This window comes from Phaethon aethereus, assembly GCF_964289735.1.
Source record: "Phaethon aethereus genome assembly, chromosome: 2".
Lineage (NCBI taxonomy): Eukaryota > Metazoa > Chordata > Aves > Phaethontiformes > Phaethontidae > Phaethon > Phaethon aethereus.
Genome location: NC_138582.1, coordinates 156,628,470 through 156,646,135, shown reverse-complemented (window position 1 = coordinate 156,646,135; position 17,666 = coordinate 156,628,470). Strand labels below are relative to the sequence as shown.

At 36.3% G+C, this 17,666-nt stretch overlaps 1 protein-coding gene across 3 annotated transcripts in view; it reads left to right on the top strand.

Annotated features, from left to right (window-relative positions):
* Positions 1-17,666, top strand: part of CUL2 (cullin 2) — a gene marked incomplete at its 5' end in the record, with an annotated part of 49,269 nt that overhangs the window by 16,685 nt on the left and 14,918 nt on the right. Inside the window, 10 exons of one of the 3 annotated variants that reach the window (XM_082014618.1) lie at positions 2,654-2,736; positions 5,484-5,570; positions 8,963-9,059; positions 9,152-9,262; positions 11,158-11,320; positions 12,474-12,598; positions 14,181-14,288; positions 16,440-16,499; positions 16,894-17,022; positions 17,128-17,214. In XM_082014618.1, coding sequence (XP_081870744.1) covers positions 2,654-2,736; positions 5,484-5,570; positions 8,963-9,059; positions 9,152-9,262; positions 11,158-11,320; positions 12,474-12,598; positions 14,181-14,288; positions 16,440-16,499; positions 16,894-17,022; positions 17,128-17,214 — 1,050 coding nt within the window. The remainder of the gene's footprint in view (positions 1-2,653; positions 2,737-5,483; positions 5,571-8,962; positions 9,060-9,151; positions 9,263-11,157; positions 11,321-12,473; positions 12,599-14,180; positions 14,289-16,439; positions 16,500-16,893; positions 17,023-17,127; positions 17,215-17,666) is intronic. The other 2 variants (XM_082014619.1, XM_082014620.1) reach the window with 2 other exon arrangements.

Genomic DNA, 17,666 nt, shown 5'->3' with positions numbered 1-17,666 from the left:
ATGTTTATGGCAGTTACTCTTTTGCCCTCAAAAGGAATGGAGGCTTGGGTCCTACACTCAAGTAGTTTTAAGTGCATTAAATTGTAGCACTGTTTTTGGGAAATTCGTTGCTGCAGAAATGAAATTAGTTCACATTTTTTGACCTGCAAGGTGTTCAATGAATTTATCAAAGCCTTTGGTTTGAAACTATTTTCTCTGTTATGGTTCCTGTCTAGGGTTCTGTCATTTATTCTTTGGATTGCACTAGTGGCTTTCACAAAAGTCTTCATCTCAGTTGTTCATCATTTTAGAATGGAAGGAATTACCATTTGTCCCTTCTGGATGACTGAGATGAGCTGTCCTTTATCTACCTAAGAGCAAATACATTTATTTTATATATAGTTCTCTTCGGTCTCAGCATGAAGTTACAGAAACAATGCCCAGTATTTAGAATTTGTAGAAGCAGAACGGTACTCTGTGTACTGAAGTTTCTGTCTCAGCGTCATTCCTGTCTGCTAATGAAACTTTGGGAGGCTTTCAATAATCTTAAACGAGTACGTGCTTGCTTAGTTCTTCTGGGGTGTGTAACAGTAGGTACATACAAGAGACTGGAGGTGCATATGTTATGTGTATGGGCATGGTTTCAAACAGTTTATCATCCCGATGAGAATTCCAGACATTCAGTAATTGTTGTACTAGGAAAAATACAGGATGAGATCAGTTGATCAAAGTAGTCTGCCAGTGCTTGCAAGAGATTTGATTTTTTTTTTTTTTTTTGGTGTCCATATGTTATGAATGCATGGTAAAGGATACTACTTTTCTGAGTTGAGTTCCAATCACGGATTTCAGACTTCTGAGATTTCAGTGACTCTAGGGGAGCCCTGAGACAGAAGGTAGTTAAGATGTGCCTGCTGTTTTTTTCCCCATTGTGGGGCAACAGATTCTGGAAAATGGAAGGAACTGCCATGTTCTGTACTGTCAGTCTAGATGAAAAGTAAGATCAGTCCTGCTCTTCAAGGAGAAAAAAAGTCTCTTGAACTAATAGTTGCTGGATTGACCTGTCTGTAGTTCACTTGACAAGCAAATTCCAACAGGCAGCCTGAAGCTGTTTCAGATTGGTAGATCACATGTGAGAGGGACCATATTAGAGTCTGTATTTCAGAGACCACGTTGCATAACAGAGTTACCTGAGGTCATCCCTTTCACCTCATAGTCACAAAACATGTCAGTCCTCCCCGCCTCCACCCCAAACTAACTTCTTTCAGCATTCTCTGCTGGATGAATTTCTGATGTCTTAAGGAAACTGTTTTCCTCTAACTGTTTGACTACTACTCTTCATAAGGCAAGACAGTGAAAATCACTTTTAAGGCAACTTTGATTTCAAAATGTTATCTGGCTTTTGAATTATAAGCAAATTTTTACCTCTTCTTTGAACCTGCTTATGATGCAGTTGGACCAGCTTTACCTCCCGGACTTCTGTACCTCATATTACAGCATGGGTAGCTGGATAGCTTTGACAGAAAGAGCAAGTTCATTTGTCTGCTCTTTAAAAGGAAGATCTATTTCACAAAGTTAATAGCTAGATGCCTACTTTCAGTTAAGACATACCTGATCAATATTTTGATTTTTATAGCTGAGGACCTGCTAGTTGTGTCAGAGCTTTCTTAGCAGCAATAATCCCTCTGTCCTCACTGATTTTGAGCATTTCATTTTTTCCTGATCTACTACTCACTGGCAGCTGCTTTTAGAGGTCTCAAATGTGTGTGGATATTCCCCCCATATAAGGGGTCACATTATCCCCTTTGGGCTTTAAATCTGATTTTTAATTACGTATAAAAGCTCCCTTGAACAATTGCATCTGTGTTTTTAAAAGTTATGTGTTTTGGGAGCAATTACTTCATCCACAAGAGTTTGAGATATTTGCATCCATTTGACTGATTCCTCTAATTATATATTAGGAACAGGGTGACCTATCCTTAATATGAAGATGATCTGAATTCCATTTAAGTCAAATATTAGTTTGCCAGTGACTTTGCTTAAGCTGTATGCATCTTAGTTTGGAGATGCTCTCTGTGTGTTGGATATAAGGGTTCCTCTGACAAACTGACCAAGAGACATTTCCTTTTGTCAACTGAGGCTTATTTTGCTACCATTTTTAAAAATACCAGTGTCTGCACACTTTCAAACACTTCAGGTAGAAAGGCATGTTACTTACCTATTACTGTGCAGCTGTGTTGTTAAAATGTATACTCAAAACTTGCCCTTGTAACCAACTTGCTTAGAGTTCTTATGCATTTGAGAATCCTTGATAGAGAGGAACCAAGGAATAAATCAGTCCTGTTAGATGTGTAGGAAGCATGCAGACTGGGAAGCATGCATTCAGACACCGCCTCACTAGAAGTTTTATGTCTGATACTGCTAGTGTACTGACCTGTGTGATCTTCATCCAAATGCAGTCAGATATTCTAGAAGAAAAAATAGTAAATAATATATTAATATATTGACAAATTGTGTGCATGTGAGGCAAACAAAAGAATTTAAAAAGAAGAAAGAAGAGGGTATCTAACAATTTAATTTTTAAAATCCTGAGTGGGGAATTGCATTATCTTTGGTTTTCTTTGGGGGATTTTTTTTGTATTTTTTATTGATGTAAACTTGTGTTGTGTCCTGACAGCTAGCTCTTGATATGTGGAGAAAATTAATGATTGAGCCACTGCAGGCCATCCTTATTCGGATGCTCCTCCGAGAAATAAAAAAGTGAGTGCTTGATTATTTTTTGCTTTTACACAATGTGGGGGTATTACACTTTTTTACTTTGAAAAGTCTGGGGACTTTCACTGAATTTTATTATGTTTTTTTTTAATGTAGCTTCTTACCTGATGATGATGTCCTATCAGCTTTTTCTATTGTAGCTACATATTTGTGGTTTGCATGTGTAGAAAAAGACTTTGAAAATAGTTAGTTCACTGTAACCTGAGGGTGGTAATATTTTCTGTTTCAGCAACCCTTTTTATCAATGGGACTGGGGAGTAGTTAGGATAATTCTCCAGGTCCCATAGGATGCCTTTTGCCTTTTTCTCCCCCTGATGCTGATTGCTTATTCTTTCTGTGCTGTCAGTAAACATAAGGACCCAGACTTACGCAAGGATTTGCTGAGGCCAGAAAAACTATGTTACTTTGCATGGGACCCAAAACAGTTCTTGCTTATCTGCCAGGAAGACTAAGCTTCTGGGTTTCTGTTGTTCAGAGGAGTGACTTCACTTAATGTCCTTGGTGCTTTACTTGAATGAAATGGAAATAATTTTTTTTTTCACTTTGAGGGACTTTATTTCTGAATATCTTTATTACTTTTAAACAAAGACCTGGTAGTTACAGGGCTTGGGACTTTTTAAGTTTTGATTTAAAATTTTTACACTATTTAATTTCTAAAGGATCTTTCTGTTTATGAATAAACATAAATTTTGAAATATACTACAGACCTTGTGTGTAGTTGCAAGTTCCATCAGTTTCTACGCTTTTACTGCTGTTTAGGGTAGCTCTGGAGTTGCTTAATGGCTGGGGTTTTTTTAAGTGATTGCGTGCCTGACTTGGGTGACCAGTCCTGTGTAGGTAAACAGAAAGAGTGAGGTAATTTGGCTCACTGAGGTGCCTTGGACATGCGCTTGGTCAGACAAAAAGCTGTGTTTATAAGGCATTAAGGATTTTAATATTATAATTTTATTTCTCCTTCTTGAATTAAAATTTTGACAACTACGTAGTCATGAAGTGATATGATGCCCCTCTCAGATGGTATTTCTGAAGCCAGGAACTATTTATTTGCTTTCAGTTGTTGAATGGTGCATCCTTTGTAACCAGTGTTAATAATGCTTTATCCATACGTTTAATATAACAATTTATTTTTACTAAATGAAGATTCCCTAATTCATGGTGAAGAAAATTCTGCTTTGTTATATCAAGCACAGTGACACTGAAGACCCATTTTAGTCAATCTGTATTTCACTGGTGGGAGGAGTGGAAATCTGTGTTAAAACCTCTTTCAACAGACATCTGATGCCTCTTAATTTACATTGAGGCTGACTGCAGACCTCACAAGACTATTTAGATTAAGACTGTCACTGGCTCCATGGGGCATTAGATACTGAGACTGTAACAAGTTGATGTTATTTGTTATTAAACCATTTGGAAAGTTATAAATAAAACTTGAGTCACTGTCTCTGATGGTTGGGTCTGGATTTCCCCTCTCACCCCCCATTGTTAAGGATTCTTCTGTGTGATCTCAGAGAAGTCAATTCAACTCTATGTCTCAAAATACATGTCCAACAATTTGTATTAAGTTTGTTCTAGCCCCTTTGTGATCTGCATATCGTGTAATGAGCTATAGAAGAGACAACTTCTTATTATAGCTTTTCTTACTAGTATCATGAAACATAGGCCTTGCTATGGGTGTTCTGAGGATGGCCTTTGCATGTAACTATAGGGTTGTTGCTCTTCTTTTCTATGATTCCAGTGGTCAATACAGTTTGTAAGAGGCAATTTTAAAGACTTTGCTGCAAACAGCTGTTAAATGTCTTTTAACATTGAGTTCAGCAATTGAGAGATTAAAGTGTCCTTGAAGAAATGGATATCAATAAGTTACATCTATCAGAGGTGCAAGAATATACATGGGAAGATTATTACCTAAAAAATTTAATACAATTACTAATACATGTATATATTTAGAAACCTCTCGAGTAGATGCCTTCTTAAGTGTCGTACTTAAGTGTGTATGTGGTTCAATTTATTAAAATGTTCAAAAAAAATTAAAATTTCAATAAAAGAGTTGAACTTCGTATAACCAGAAGATTTTACATAATATACAACAGTATGTGGAGTTGATAACCAACATTGTAGTCAACTGGTTCCATATAAAAGTATGTTTATTACAGTACTAGAAAAAGTCAGGGGAACAGAGCCACAAATTTTGCTTTCAGGTTTTATTTTATCAATGTATTTAACTGGAGTTTTAAAAGCACTGCCCACTAAAAATCTCAAGCACATCTACTTTTTAGGAGCTACAAACCTGTGCAAACACTACACATTAAAATTAGCAATAAACTTTTTTGACATGTGAAAATAAAGAAATACAAGTAGTGACTGGTGGTTCAGCTGAACAAGATGGCTAAACTGATCTTGGAGTTTGCTGATGCCAAAAAGGAGAAGGCTGTGCTCTGCTACCTTTCTTGTGCTGAATTTGGTGCTCATCTAGTCCCTTAGCGAACCAACTCAACTGCTAATATGACAGAAAACTATCATGGCTAGTATTTCTCCAGATTGGCATGATGAGTCAGTTCAGCAAAGAACTAGATAAGTGCCAAAGCAATGCGAGAGAGAGAGAGGCCTTGAACAAGAGGGAGCAGCCCTTGAACAGCAGAAATTTGTTAAATCACTTAAGCCTGTCTTGTCTGACTGCACTCCTCTATATAAAGAGTTCTGAATATAACACACTTTCTTCCCCCTCCCTCTAGCCCAAGCACTCCTCCTACAAGGCAAGCTGAATATCAACTTACGCATTTTTGTTTCAACACAACAGGAAGCCGACAAGATCTTGAATTGTGAGAAAATTCATCTATGAAATTCTTAAACAGAAATAATTTGGAAATTATTCAGGTGCTATCTCAAATGACAGTGTGATTAGTACAGACTAACCAGGAGAGGCTTCTCTACTAAAGATAACTAACACCTAACTAACTGAACCTATTCCTGTCTAAGCTGATACATTATTTATACCATTTGTTTGAAAGGAAAGCTATTGGAAGTTGTTAACTTCTTAAAAAGTGTTTGAAATGGGCTCTTCTAATTCACAGTGAATTCTGTAGTTAATTGGTCTTGATAGGCCATTGGTCTGAGACAGCAGAGCACTTCTTTTGAATGATGGAATCTTCTTTTAATTAATACAGTATTTGTTATTGTACCTTAAACTCTGTTTTGTGGGGCTATAGTGGTAGACTGTACAATACATGTTAAACTTCCACTGTTAGCTTTAGTCTTAAAATAGGAAGAAATTGGACTTAATATAAAACAGCGCAACTTTCTTGAGCTTGTGTTCTGTAGTTTTTTCCCTTTCGTTTGAAAAAAGAAACTCATCATCATGCAAATTAGTGGAACTTGGGTTTCTAGCGCTTTATCTTTTTGTCCAGATTCCCACCAAACATCATCATTCCCTTCTACCCTCTCAAGATGTCCTGTCACATCCCCACTTCAAACTGTGCGGCAGGTGCTCTGTAGCTGTATGCATCCAGAGTGCTTGCTGACTACTGCCAAGAAGGAAAATACACACTTAATAGACTTCCATCTTGGTGAGGTCACCAATTTCTCTCATTTTAGTGTGGTGGATACTCTTACTACTACAACTTTCATGAAAGAGATCCCTGAAACTTCTGTAAAATTTTGTTGAAACTAGCCATTTGCATTACAAATTCTTGGGAGCGGAGTGCCCTTAGTGTAAATAAAAACCTGAAGATGCTGCTAGAATGGAAAGAATGATAGCTTTGTGACATGCTATTTATCTTGGAAATAGCATAGCTTTTCAGATAGGTCCATGAAGAAGTTCATAACACCTGTCAATAAATTTCATTATGGTATTGCTGTAAATGTATAATACTCACTGAGGAAACCTATGATATGCTACTAAAAGTTCTGCAAGTGTGGGGGGAAAAAATGGGGAGTGTGGGCATCTGTTTCAAAAAACAAAAGTTTGCCTGATCCTGGCAGTTGTTCCAAATGTGTTATTTGATTGGCAACTCACTAGCTCCATATTCAGAAGTGGATTTAAACTCTTACTCTTTGTTGTGCACTACCAGCTACCCAAAAGGCAGACAAGGCTGGTTCCAAGTTGTATTCCTTTTCATCTATCGCCTTGGTGCTGTCTGGCCTTTGCTTCAAAAGCCTGTCTCCTCCCTTGCAGCTCTTCCATGGAGCATCTGCCTCCTGTACTTCTACAGCTTTTTCCTAATGATACGTTGACCTTTGAATCCCAGGGGCCTGACCTTTGCTGCCCGCTCTGCTCCGGCATCTCTGTGGGCTAAGGTCTGTGAAATGGCCTGTGACCTGAGCAGAGGGGAGCTGGGTCTTCATCTGTTACTACAGTAATGCTTCTTGTGTTTGTGTCACCAGTATCTTTACGGGTCCAGAACCCCACATGCTAGAGGTGGACTGGACAGTCTCTTGACAGAGTCCTGCTTTGTAATGTGCTTAACTTTCAGTGTGTAGCTTCCTGCACTCTGTGACGTCGTGCTGTGTTCACAGACTGCAGCTTACTCCTGGGCTCCTCTGGGATGGAGCGGGGTCCAGGCCCTGGTCTGGTGTTACACTTGTTCCCTTCTGTGACATGCTGCTGCCTCTGCCATCACATAACCAGACCCAGCAGAGAGACATTGGCAAGAGTGCAGGGGCCGATTGCATAGAATCATGGAATAGTTTGGGTTGGAAGGGATCTTTGTACCGAAACCCAGATTTATTCTATTGGTTCAGCTACTAGAACTAGAGGAAACCTTCCTGTCCCCCAGAAGAAAAAAATCAGACCATTGCTGCTGGAGCAGTTACCCATTAGGTCAGCTCATTTGTAATGGGTGACCAAGCTACATAAACCATACAGCGACTGCTTGTAGTTTGTTAGAGAGCTAGTTCCTTCTACCCATCATGAGCTGAAGTTTTCAGATCTTAGGACACAATAGTATTTAAAAGAAATACACAGAATTAACAGTGTTGTGAACATATGAATATGGTCTGGTGAATGTAATATAACGACTGCTGGTGTGGCTGTCCTGGTAAACCTCCCTGGCTCATGGGCGTCCTCTGGAGTTTTTATCAATTCCAATCCAAAATGAATGAAATAAGCAAAATTATTTCTCACCCATTCCATCTCAGCCTAGATGGGTATGTGCTAATGTTTGGGTTTGAAGTATTTTTGCTGGCTTTACTTTTTTTTTTCCTTTTAATTTTTTTTAAATCACTCATGTAAATGACTCTCCCATACCAGCCAACATAAGTTTGTAACAGAGAACTCACTTTTCAGTGCAGTAAAGTAGAAGTTCTTATTCTATATACATGTATATATGTGTACATATGTATTTAAAAAAGGAAGACCTTTGAATTTATAACTGCTGATGCTTAAGTGAAATATGCTTTTATAAGCCATCTTTTAGGCCTGCTTAAAACCTTAGGAGTTAAGGAATATTTTTTTGCTTCTATGTAAAACATATGAGGAAGGCAGTCTTTTTTAGAACAGTTCATGTTTTAAGAAAGTGCTGCTCTGAGTGTGGGTCTGTTATTTCCAATTTTTGCAAAGGAGTGAACACTAAAGTTTTTAGCATGTAAAACAGTTATTTTAATTAATTTTTATTTCAACTGAATGGGACTAAAGGTAATATTTTCTTCACTTGAACTTGCTCATTTGTGGCTAGGAACTTGACTGGAAGATGTAAGATTTTCTTTTTCCAATGTATGATTAAAATTTGTGACGATGTGCCAAGTATGTTATTTGTTCCACTTGACATCTGCATGTTGAATAGTAGATATCAGGGGAAAAAAAACATAGCGTGCCTCTTGGTGTGACGTTGGCAAAAATGATTTTTTTTGTCAGGGACAGGAGTGTGAAGGTAGTCTATTTAATAAAGACTACAGATACAAGATGGAATGTACTGTAACTTTAAAAATACTTATGTAGAGTGTGTAATTTGGAATACTTACATCTTTAGCAAATGTTTGGAAATTTCATGACCTGCAAATGCTTTTGAATAGTTTATGAATTGCTATCTCAACAATTTAAATGTATAGGAGAGAAAGAAGGGTGCATTTTTTTATTTTAAGATTGATCTTCAATTTTGCCAATTTAAGCAGAGGAATTTACTGGAAATTGTTTTCATCCAGTTTTATTTCAACTGGCTATCAGGTGAGTTACATTAGATACCTACATTCTCATGAATGTTTGCTTTGCCTATTTCAGTGATCGCTGTGGAGAAGACCCAAACCAGAAAGTAATCCATGGGGTTATTAACTCCTTTGTTCATGTTGAACAGTATAAGAAAAAATTCCCCCTAAAGGTAGATACACATTTCTGATTTATGTTTTTAATATTGAATGTTAATCTAGTATATGCATTATTTGTCTTTTAAAAAAACATTCTCCCTTTCAGTTTTATCAGGAAATTTTTGAGTGTCCTTTTCTGAATGAAACAGGGGAGTATTATAAACAAGAAGCATCAAATTTATTGCAAGAATCAAATTGCTCACAGTACATGGAGAAGGTAAGAGATTCTTCTTACAAGAACTAAAATCTAATATTATCAATTTACTGATGATACATGTTTTCCTGTACAGTTTCCATAGTTGCTGTTGTATGCTTTCCTGCAGTTTAAACTATGCATTTTGATGGCATGGCTAATCTGAATATAAACTACAAACCTTGCCTATGGTTGGGACTATCAGCTTCAAAATAATAGATGATAAATCAACTGCATGAAAAGTAAAAAAAAAAAACCCAAAAAACAAAACCCAAAAAACACATAGCAGATTGATCACAACTGCTTCCTCGGTTCCTTATTTTCCTTCTGCTTGTAGCAGCCTAAGATGAGAATTTTGGCAATATAATGGCTTAGAGTTCTTACAGAGCATTATTAAAAATTACATACTCTGAGGTGGATTTGCTTTTGTTTTGCTTTGTGGTGTATGAAGTAAGGTTGTGGTTAAATTACTTCTAACTCTTGTACCTTGCTTGAGAAAGCAAAGGTTAATACAAGACTAGGAATCAGTCTTCTGTGCTATACTGTCCACACTAACGTAGTAGAAGAGTTGAGGAGAAGGTTGTGAGATTGCTTTTAACCATAAGGGCCATAAACTAATGGTTGCATACCTGAGGTGAAATTCAGAGGCAGGCTAAGACTTCAACTAAACCAAAAGAAATGCAGATTCATTTTGTCTATAATTAGCAGTCTACAGCTGCACTACTCTCCCTAGGCTCCCATCATATTCGCTGGCTAGAAGTACTTCTATGTCAGTGTCCATATGATGTAGAATCATAGAATAGTTTGGGTTGGAAAGGACCTTTAAAGGTCATCTAGTCCAATCCCCCTGCAATAAGCAGGGACATCTGCAACTAGACCAGGTTGCTCAGAGCCCTGTCCAACCTGACCCTGGAATGTTTCCAGGAATGGGGCATCTACCACCTCTCTGGGCAACCTGTGCCAGTGTTTCGCCTCACTGTAAAAGATTTCTTCCTTACATCTAGTCTAACTCTACGCTCTTTCAGTTTAAAACCATTACCCCTTGTCCTGTATCTACAGGCCCTGCTAAAAAGTCTGTCCCCATCTTTCCTATAAGCCCCCTTTAAGTACTGGAAGGCTGCAAGAAGGTGTCCCCGGGAGCTTTTTCTTCTCCAGGCTGAACAACCCCAACTCTCTCAGTCTGTCCTCACAGGAGAGGTGTTCCATCCCTCGGATCATTTTAGTGGCCCTTCTCTGGAGCCACTGCAACAGGTCCGTGTCTTTCCTGTGCCGAGGGTTCCAGAGCTGGACACAGGACTCCAGGTGGGGTCTCCCCAGAGTGGAGTAGAGGGGCAGAATTGCCTCCCTTGACTGGCTGCCCATGCTGTTTTGGATGCAGCCCAGGATACGGTTGGCTTTCTGAGCTGCGAGCGCGCATTGCCAGCTCCTGTCCATGACTTACGATAATGCCTATTTCTTTCACTGAAGTTGTAAAAAGAGTTTTTATTAACAGCTCAGATGTATACCTATACCTTTTGAGCAGATGTTTACATACAAGCAGATGGGTTTGGAACAGAGAAGTGATTAGGTATTGTGGTAAAACTTTCTCAGGAGGAATAAGAAGTACGGTAGGAGAAATTGGGGAAGACTGGTCACAAAGTTGAAGGGAAGAAGCAATTTTTAGAAGAAAACTATTGAGTGCTATTAGACATCTAGTAGTTACTGAGCCTAGTCAGTACTCAGAGTAGAAGGTTATATTAATTCAGTAATAGCCTGATTCAAAAGAACAAATTTAATTTTTCGGTATCCCAGACAGGTTCTTTTTTAACTTTGTTACTTATTCCTGTCTCTCATTCTACGTACGTACATTGTTGTATGTTCATGGTTTTATATTGGTTGTTAGTATTTCATCATCTCTCAGTTTAAAAACTTCTCTGTAGGTTTTAGGTAGATTAAAAGATGAAGAAATGCGGTGTCGGAAATACTTGCATCCCAGCTCGTATGGCAAAGTGATTCATGAATGCCAGCAGAGAATGGTAGCTGATCACTTGCAGTTTCTACATGCAGAATGTCACAATATTATTAGACAAGAGAAAAGAAGTGGTAAGTGTCAACGGTCACAAAAAGCATGAAGTGGTTTTTGTTTTATTCATTTAGCGTTGCAACTTATTATCTTTATTCAGTTATCTTCTATGCGCTTAAGCATTTTCAACTAATATGTTACTTATCTAGAAAGCTCAAACCCTGATTGACATTTTTCTTTTACCATGTAATTCATTACCATTCTTCCAAATATATAGTCAAAACCTTCTTTTTACTCTTAACAACCCTTCTTTCGGCCAATACACTTTCTCTTTCCTTGTCTTAGTCAGCTTAGAAACACACTGAAGTCCTGTGTCCTGTAGAATTGATCATATTTTATGCTTGTGTTTTCATTTGTAAACCAATGGCTCTGTCTTTACAGATTTCTTCATCATCATTTGACAGGTCAGGATTATAAAATATTCTGGCTTCTTTTCACAGCCACTTTTTATCGTCCTGAATCTTTTGTGACCTCTCTTCCCAAATCCTGTTTACAGAAGCAGATGCTTTTATAGTTATATTCCCTGCCTGACTAAAAAAATTATGCTTCCTGATGGCTACATGCCTCTTACCCTTGAAAGAACGCTTATTCTTGGATGAAAGATGGTATCTATTATGTGAAACAAATTATTTTTCACAGTCAAACTCAAATGGTATTTAATAATAGTGTTCAGTTTCCAGAGAGTTTTGCAAAACTGGTCAGAACTTGGATCCCCTTTTTGGAAAAAAAAAAAAAAGACAGTTACTTATTTACAGCTTTTCTAACCTGAGAAAAATTTCAAGCCACCACTGGAAGAAAACAAAAAGTCAAGAAGATATCTAAACTGTTTTTAGTCAGCTGCTGCTAAGGGAGATTTAGGGAGGCCAGGGATTAAAACAAAGTGATGCAATGCTTTTCCATACTACCCCACCTCTCCTTTTGGAATCTCTCCTAAATAAGCAGTGTTGGAACAGTGAGGTAGTCACAATGGCAGTAATCAGTAAACACCAATATTAGCCCTATTCTTTCCTTTTTTTCTTTTGTCAGTGATCCAGTGTATGTTAAATTTTTTTTTCAAAACAGTTGGTCTTTTTTCAGTCTTTGAAAAGCTCTGTGTGAAATTATGATATTGTATTTAAGTGTTGATTTTTAGTGTTTCTAAGCATATTCTATAAAAATGTATCTCTGTTACAGACATGGCAAATATGTATACTCTACTTCGTGCTGTGTCAAGTGGTTTACCTCATATGATTCAGGAACTACAAAACCATATCCATGATGAGGGCCTTAGAGCAACCAGCAATCTTTCTCAGGAAAATGTGAGTTTTCTTAGGCAGCTGAAATTACCTATTTTATTAACATTCCTGATGAAATGTTCAACCTTTTATTTTTATTCTATTCCGTTTTTTTTAATTTTGTCTCTATGAAATTGGTTTGGAACATTATGGATAAATTGTAACTTCTAATCAGCACACTTAGATGTGCAACACATATCTATCCTGAGAGTTGATTGTTGTGATTGAACCAGAAACAACTACAGCTAGATATTTCTCATTGTTGTTTGTTTAATGCTGTCATGGCAGGTAGTTCCTTTTGTTCTACATATGTATTTTTTTCCTGAATTTCTCTAAGTCAGTGGCGTTTGCTGTTCTGGTACGTTAGGAACCAATGATTTCATTTAGTTTAATTATACGTTATTTGTAAAGACTTGACATCCTGTCCTGATTTAAGTGTGGTATTTTTCACTAATAGCTTTGTTGTCTCATATTTTCATGTCATTTCTGAAAATACTGTAGCTTAATTATTTTACTAAAGTATATTAAACTTTTTTCAGTTCACATATATTTAAATTACTCAATTCCATTTTTGTTTCTCTAGCATTGCTGTTCAGAAACAAACAAACAAGATTGCTTTCATTTGGCATTATATTTGTACATGTGTACATCTTGCTGTCTAGATCTGTGCTCACTTTAGGATGGTGACTTTAGCCACCCAGTGTTTCTGTCTATAATAATGCATAGATAAAAACTGTTGTAAAGTCACAGCTTACTCTAACTCCTGTGTGCATACTGAAAATGGGCTGAAATCTTTAGTTGTATAGTTTGCTTTCAAATTATTTGTAAGTTTACTGAGCTTATTCTTTCAAACTAATAGTGTTTACACAGGGAAATGAATGCAGAGCCATGATGGTGATGAATGTTTACAGCCTTATGTAGATAAACTCAAAATGTGAAATACTTGCTTCCCTGTATGGATTAAGTAATTTGTCATCAAAACATTTTTAATGTGTGACCTGAGAATGCACTTGGGGAGTCGTGTGATGCAGCCAGTGCATTGCACACTCTTGCATTGCTGCCTGCCAGCTTGTCTGCGTGGGGACTCCTCTAATTCATATTAGTCATTTCTATAAAAAATGTTATGCTGAAATGTGGTGCACTAAGTTTGACTGGTAACGGCCCTACATAGGAAAATTCAAAGGGTTCATCTGGATTTTGTCTCTCAAGTCAGTGTGTAGGAGAAACAGCCGTTTACTTATTTCAGTACCTTTTTGACTTGATTGCAGTATTTACATGTTATCATTAATGATTTTTGAAAGGGCTAATAAAGGATTTTAGGGTATGATGGAAAAGGTTAGACAGCATAAGAGCAGTATAGACTAAAATCTGTTTGATAGCAGAACTGTAAATATAGCCACAGACTTTTTATTTCCAAAACATGCCAAGCACATTGTAGGAGTACAACAATGCAGAATCAATCCTCTCAAAGACTTACTCACTATGATTTTAACTTTTGTCAAAAAGAATAATTAGGAAAAAATGTACAACTAACATAGATATCTTTGTGTGTAGATAATACTACTTTTCTCAATAACTTTCCTTCTGTTATATCTACCTTTTTTAGATGCCAACTCAGTTTGTGGAGTCAGTTTTGGAAGTACATAGTAAATTTGTTCAACTCATCAACACTGTTTTGAATGGTGATCAACACTTTATGAGTGCCCTTGACAAGGTAACTTTTACTTAAGAAGTAAAAATAGCGTTGGAAAACAAAATGCGGGACTGTTTCTAGCTCACCAGAATTCTTCAGGGCATCAACACATGTTCAGAGATAGAGTTCTTATGCAGTTTTTCTAGTTTAGAAATGCAATGGAACAAAAGACAATCCAGTATTAGGGGAAAAGACATGTACAAATAAAACCACTTTAATATTAGAATGTTTTCTGAAAGACAGACCTTTCTTTTCATCATAATTCAAAACACAAAAATGGAGCTGACCCATTTAATGTAAATTTAAATGCAGATAATAAATAGACAAATTGTGGTGTTTGGGAAGTTTGGCAACTCTTACATGCATTTGAACTTAAATTTGCTTGCTGCCATAATGTTTAAATTCTGAATGCTGATAGTATTACTTACATAGAAGCTTTGTTTGGATTTTTCAAGTTAACTACAAAGAATTTATGGAAACTTATATTACTTCAATCACTGTCACAATAGCTAACTTTTTCCAGGAAAGAATTGCACTTGAAGTTAAATAGGCCTGTTTAGGGAAAGAGGCTTGCTCCTCTTTTCTTTGAAATGCATAGCCATGAAGGTACTTAAGATACCTGTTCTAATTGCTATAATTTAGTATTGTTAATAACTATATGATTAGCATTATTATTAAATTCTGCAAAACATGCCACGACTCTTGAGGGGTTGAGTGTTTGCTTCTCAAAAAAGTACTTTTTATCTAATTCATTTGTTAATTTCCTGCTCTTTCCCATATATGCTTGTATCTTTTTCCTAGAGAGTGCATTTACTAATTTCCTGTCATAGGATGCATGCATACATTTCATTGCTCATTTGTGGTGTTTACAGGAATTGCAGTTTGTAGTTAGGGTGATAGTCTGAGCTTTGATAATTTTCAACCAAGGTTAATCTGGAAAGACATAGTGATGAAGATACCAGTAATAATATAAACAGTTGTTACCCATCTGTATTTGTGATATTGAGAAAATAATTAGTTAGTATTTTAAAACAAATATTTATTTCAGTGTCCTAATACATTTCTGTTTCAATTGCAATTAATGTCATGTACCAGAAGGTGGAGTAATGAGAGATTGACAACTGTATTTGCTGGCACATAGGCAATGTACTTTTTCCTTAAATGCATCGATTCTTCACTTCAGTGGTCTTTATCACAATAAGTATTTAAAATCTTAATCTGCTGTCAGTTTTTCAGCGTGGGTATCAAAACTGCTATTTTTGCCTCCAAGTATTATTGCAAAAGAGTGCTCTAAACTTCAAAGAGTTTCCTATTTCTTGTCAAGTCATGCATTCCTTTCTCACAGGGATTCTAGGGACCTATTATCAAATATTGGAATGTTGAGGCATTGTACAAAAGAGTTGCCTGTAAATTCTTATTTATAATAATAACAAAAATAACGTTTTCCTTCCATAGAAGGAACTATAATTCCTAGGAACGTTGGTCGTGCAATATTTTTGGTTCAGTATTAGTTTAAAATTTAATTTAAATGTGATATGTAGTGTAGAAACTAATATTGATGATCCTGATAACTGTTTTTATAATTTCCAATTCTAAACTGCCATTATCTCCTTCCTTTTCTTTTTCCTTATATTCAGGTTTTCTTCAGCTCCCATATTTTTTGTATTGCACTGCTTTGAATTTCGTCTTTCAACAATATTTTTTTGTCTCTTTAGTCTGTCAAAAAATCCAACAAACAAAAGATCTTTCCTTTCTTACTGTTGTGAGCACCCTATCTATGTTTTTCAGTTCAAGATACATGCTGTTGATGTAAGCTGCTCTTGATCCATACTTTTGGACCATACATAGTGCTGTATACCAAAATCTTCATGCTTTTCCATTTAAGTTTCTAATCAGAGCTTAATTTGTTCTTCTGCTTTCTGCAAGTAACTGCGGTTCCTATATTCTTTCCACTTTTACTTAAATCTCAATGTAAAAATGTTCAAAACGCAAATTCTCACAGAGCAGCAATTCAAACCCTTTCATTCATTGCTTCTTTTCTGGTCCACTTTTGTGTAGTTCAGTTTTATAGGGTCTTGGATGGTTTTTGCCCTGAACGTTTTTTCAAGTTCTTCAAATTTTATGAATGAAAAAGTTTTAAGAAATGTACATTTTTTTCTCTTTGCTATGTAGGCTTTGACATCAGTAGTTAACTATAGGGAGCCCAAGTCGATCTGCAAAGCACCTGAGTTGGTAAGTGATATATATTGTTGTAGAAAGTAATAATACTTTTTTGTAACTGCAAAATGAATTGGCATAGGGTCCATCACACGAATAGCAATTTCTCACACTAAGGCAGCCTCAGGTGTGTATTTCAGGAGTAATAAATAAGTTAACCTGCATACACGTTTTGTGGGTGTGCAAAATTGATGCAGCTGTAATTTTTGATTCAGAATTTGTATTTGCTGTGGATGTAGTATGTATTGTTCGCCTGTGAATACACCCCTTGTAATAGAACATGAGGCTATAGACTGTGACTGATTTCATGCTTTAACTTTTGTGTAGAAGTTTGGAATACCTTGGCATACATTCGTTCTCAAGCTTGACAAGTAGGTTTGTGTTTGTTTTTTTCTTTTTTTAACTTGAGCTGGCCAAGTACTGTGACAACTTGTTGAAGAAATCAGCAAAAGGAATGACAGAGAATGAAGTAGAAGACAAACTTACAAGTTTCATTACTGTTTTCAAATACATTGATGACAAAGATGTATTCCAAAAGGTAACTTTTGATATCCAGTAAATGTTAAAATGCTGCATTTAAAGTATACCTGAAGAATGTGGTTATGCTTTTAAAAATGCTCATATCTGTTTTTTTTTTATGCAGTTCTATGCCAGAATGTTGGCAAAAAGATTAATTCATGGTTTGTCTATGTCTATGGATTCTGAAGAAGCCATGATTAATAAACTGAAGGTAATGTAACATTCTTCTAATGCAGAATAAACAAACATAGGAGTATGTAATGTTGAGAGGGAGCAGCAGAGGGTGCCAGAGATAACTGAGCCATCAGTAGAACCTGTTTCCAATAGCTGAAAGGAAAGACTAATTTCTAGGTAGTCTACGAAAGATATATGGCCCAGTATAAGATAGGCATTTGAGATTTTTATGAGGTTTTGGGTATTTTTATTAAGTGTGTTCAAATAATTTGTATTTACCTTATAAAAGTACCAAGGACTTTCATAAACTAGCTCTTTCAGTTTTGCACAATAACATTGTTCATATAAATCAATGTATAGGAAGTGAAACTAAGATAAATCTTATCATTTTCTTTCATATTGTTTGTTTTCTGTTGTAACTAGTGTTCTCTGTAAATATTATAACAGTGTTTCTGCTGGCTAGATTTTAATATTTTAGTAGTGAATGTG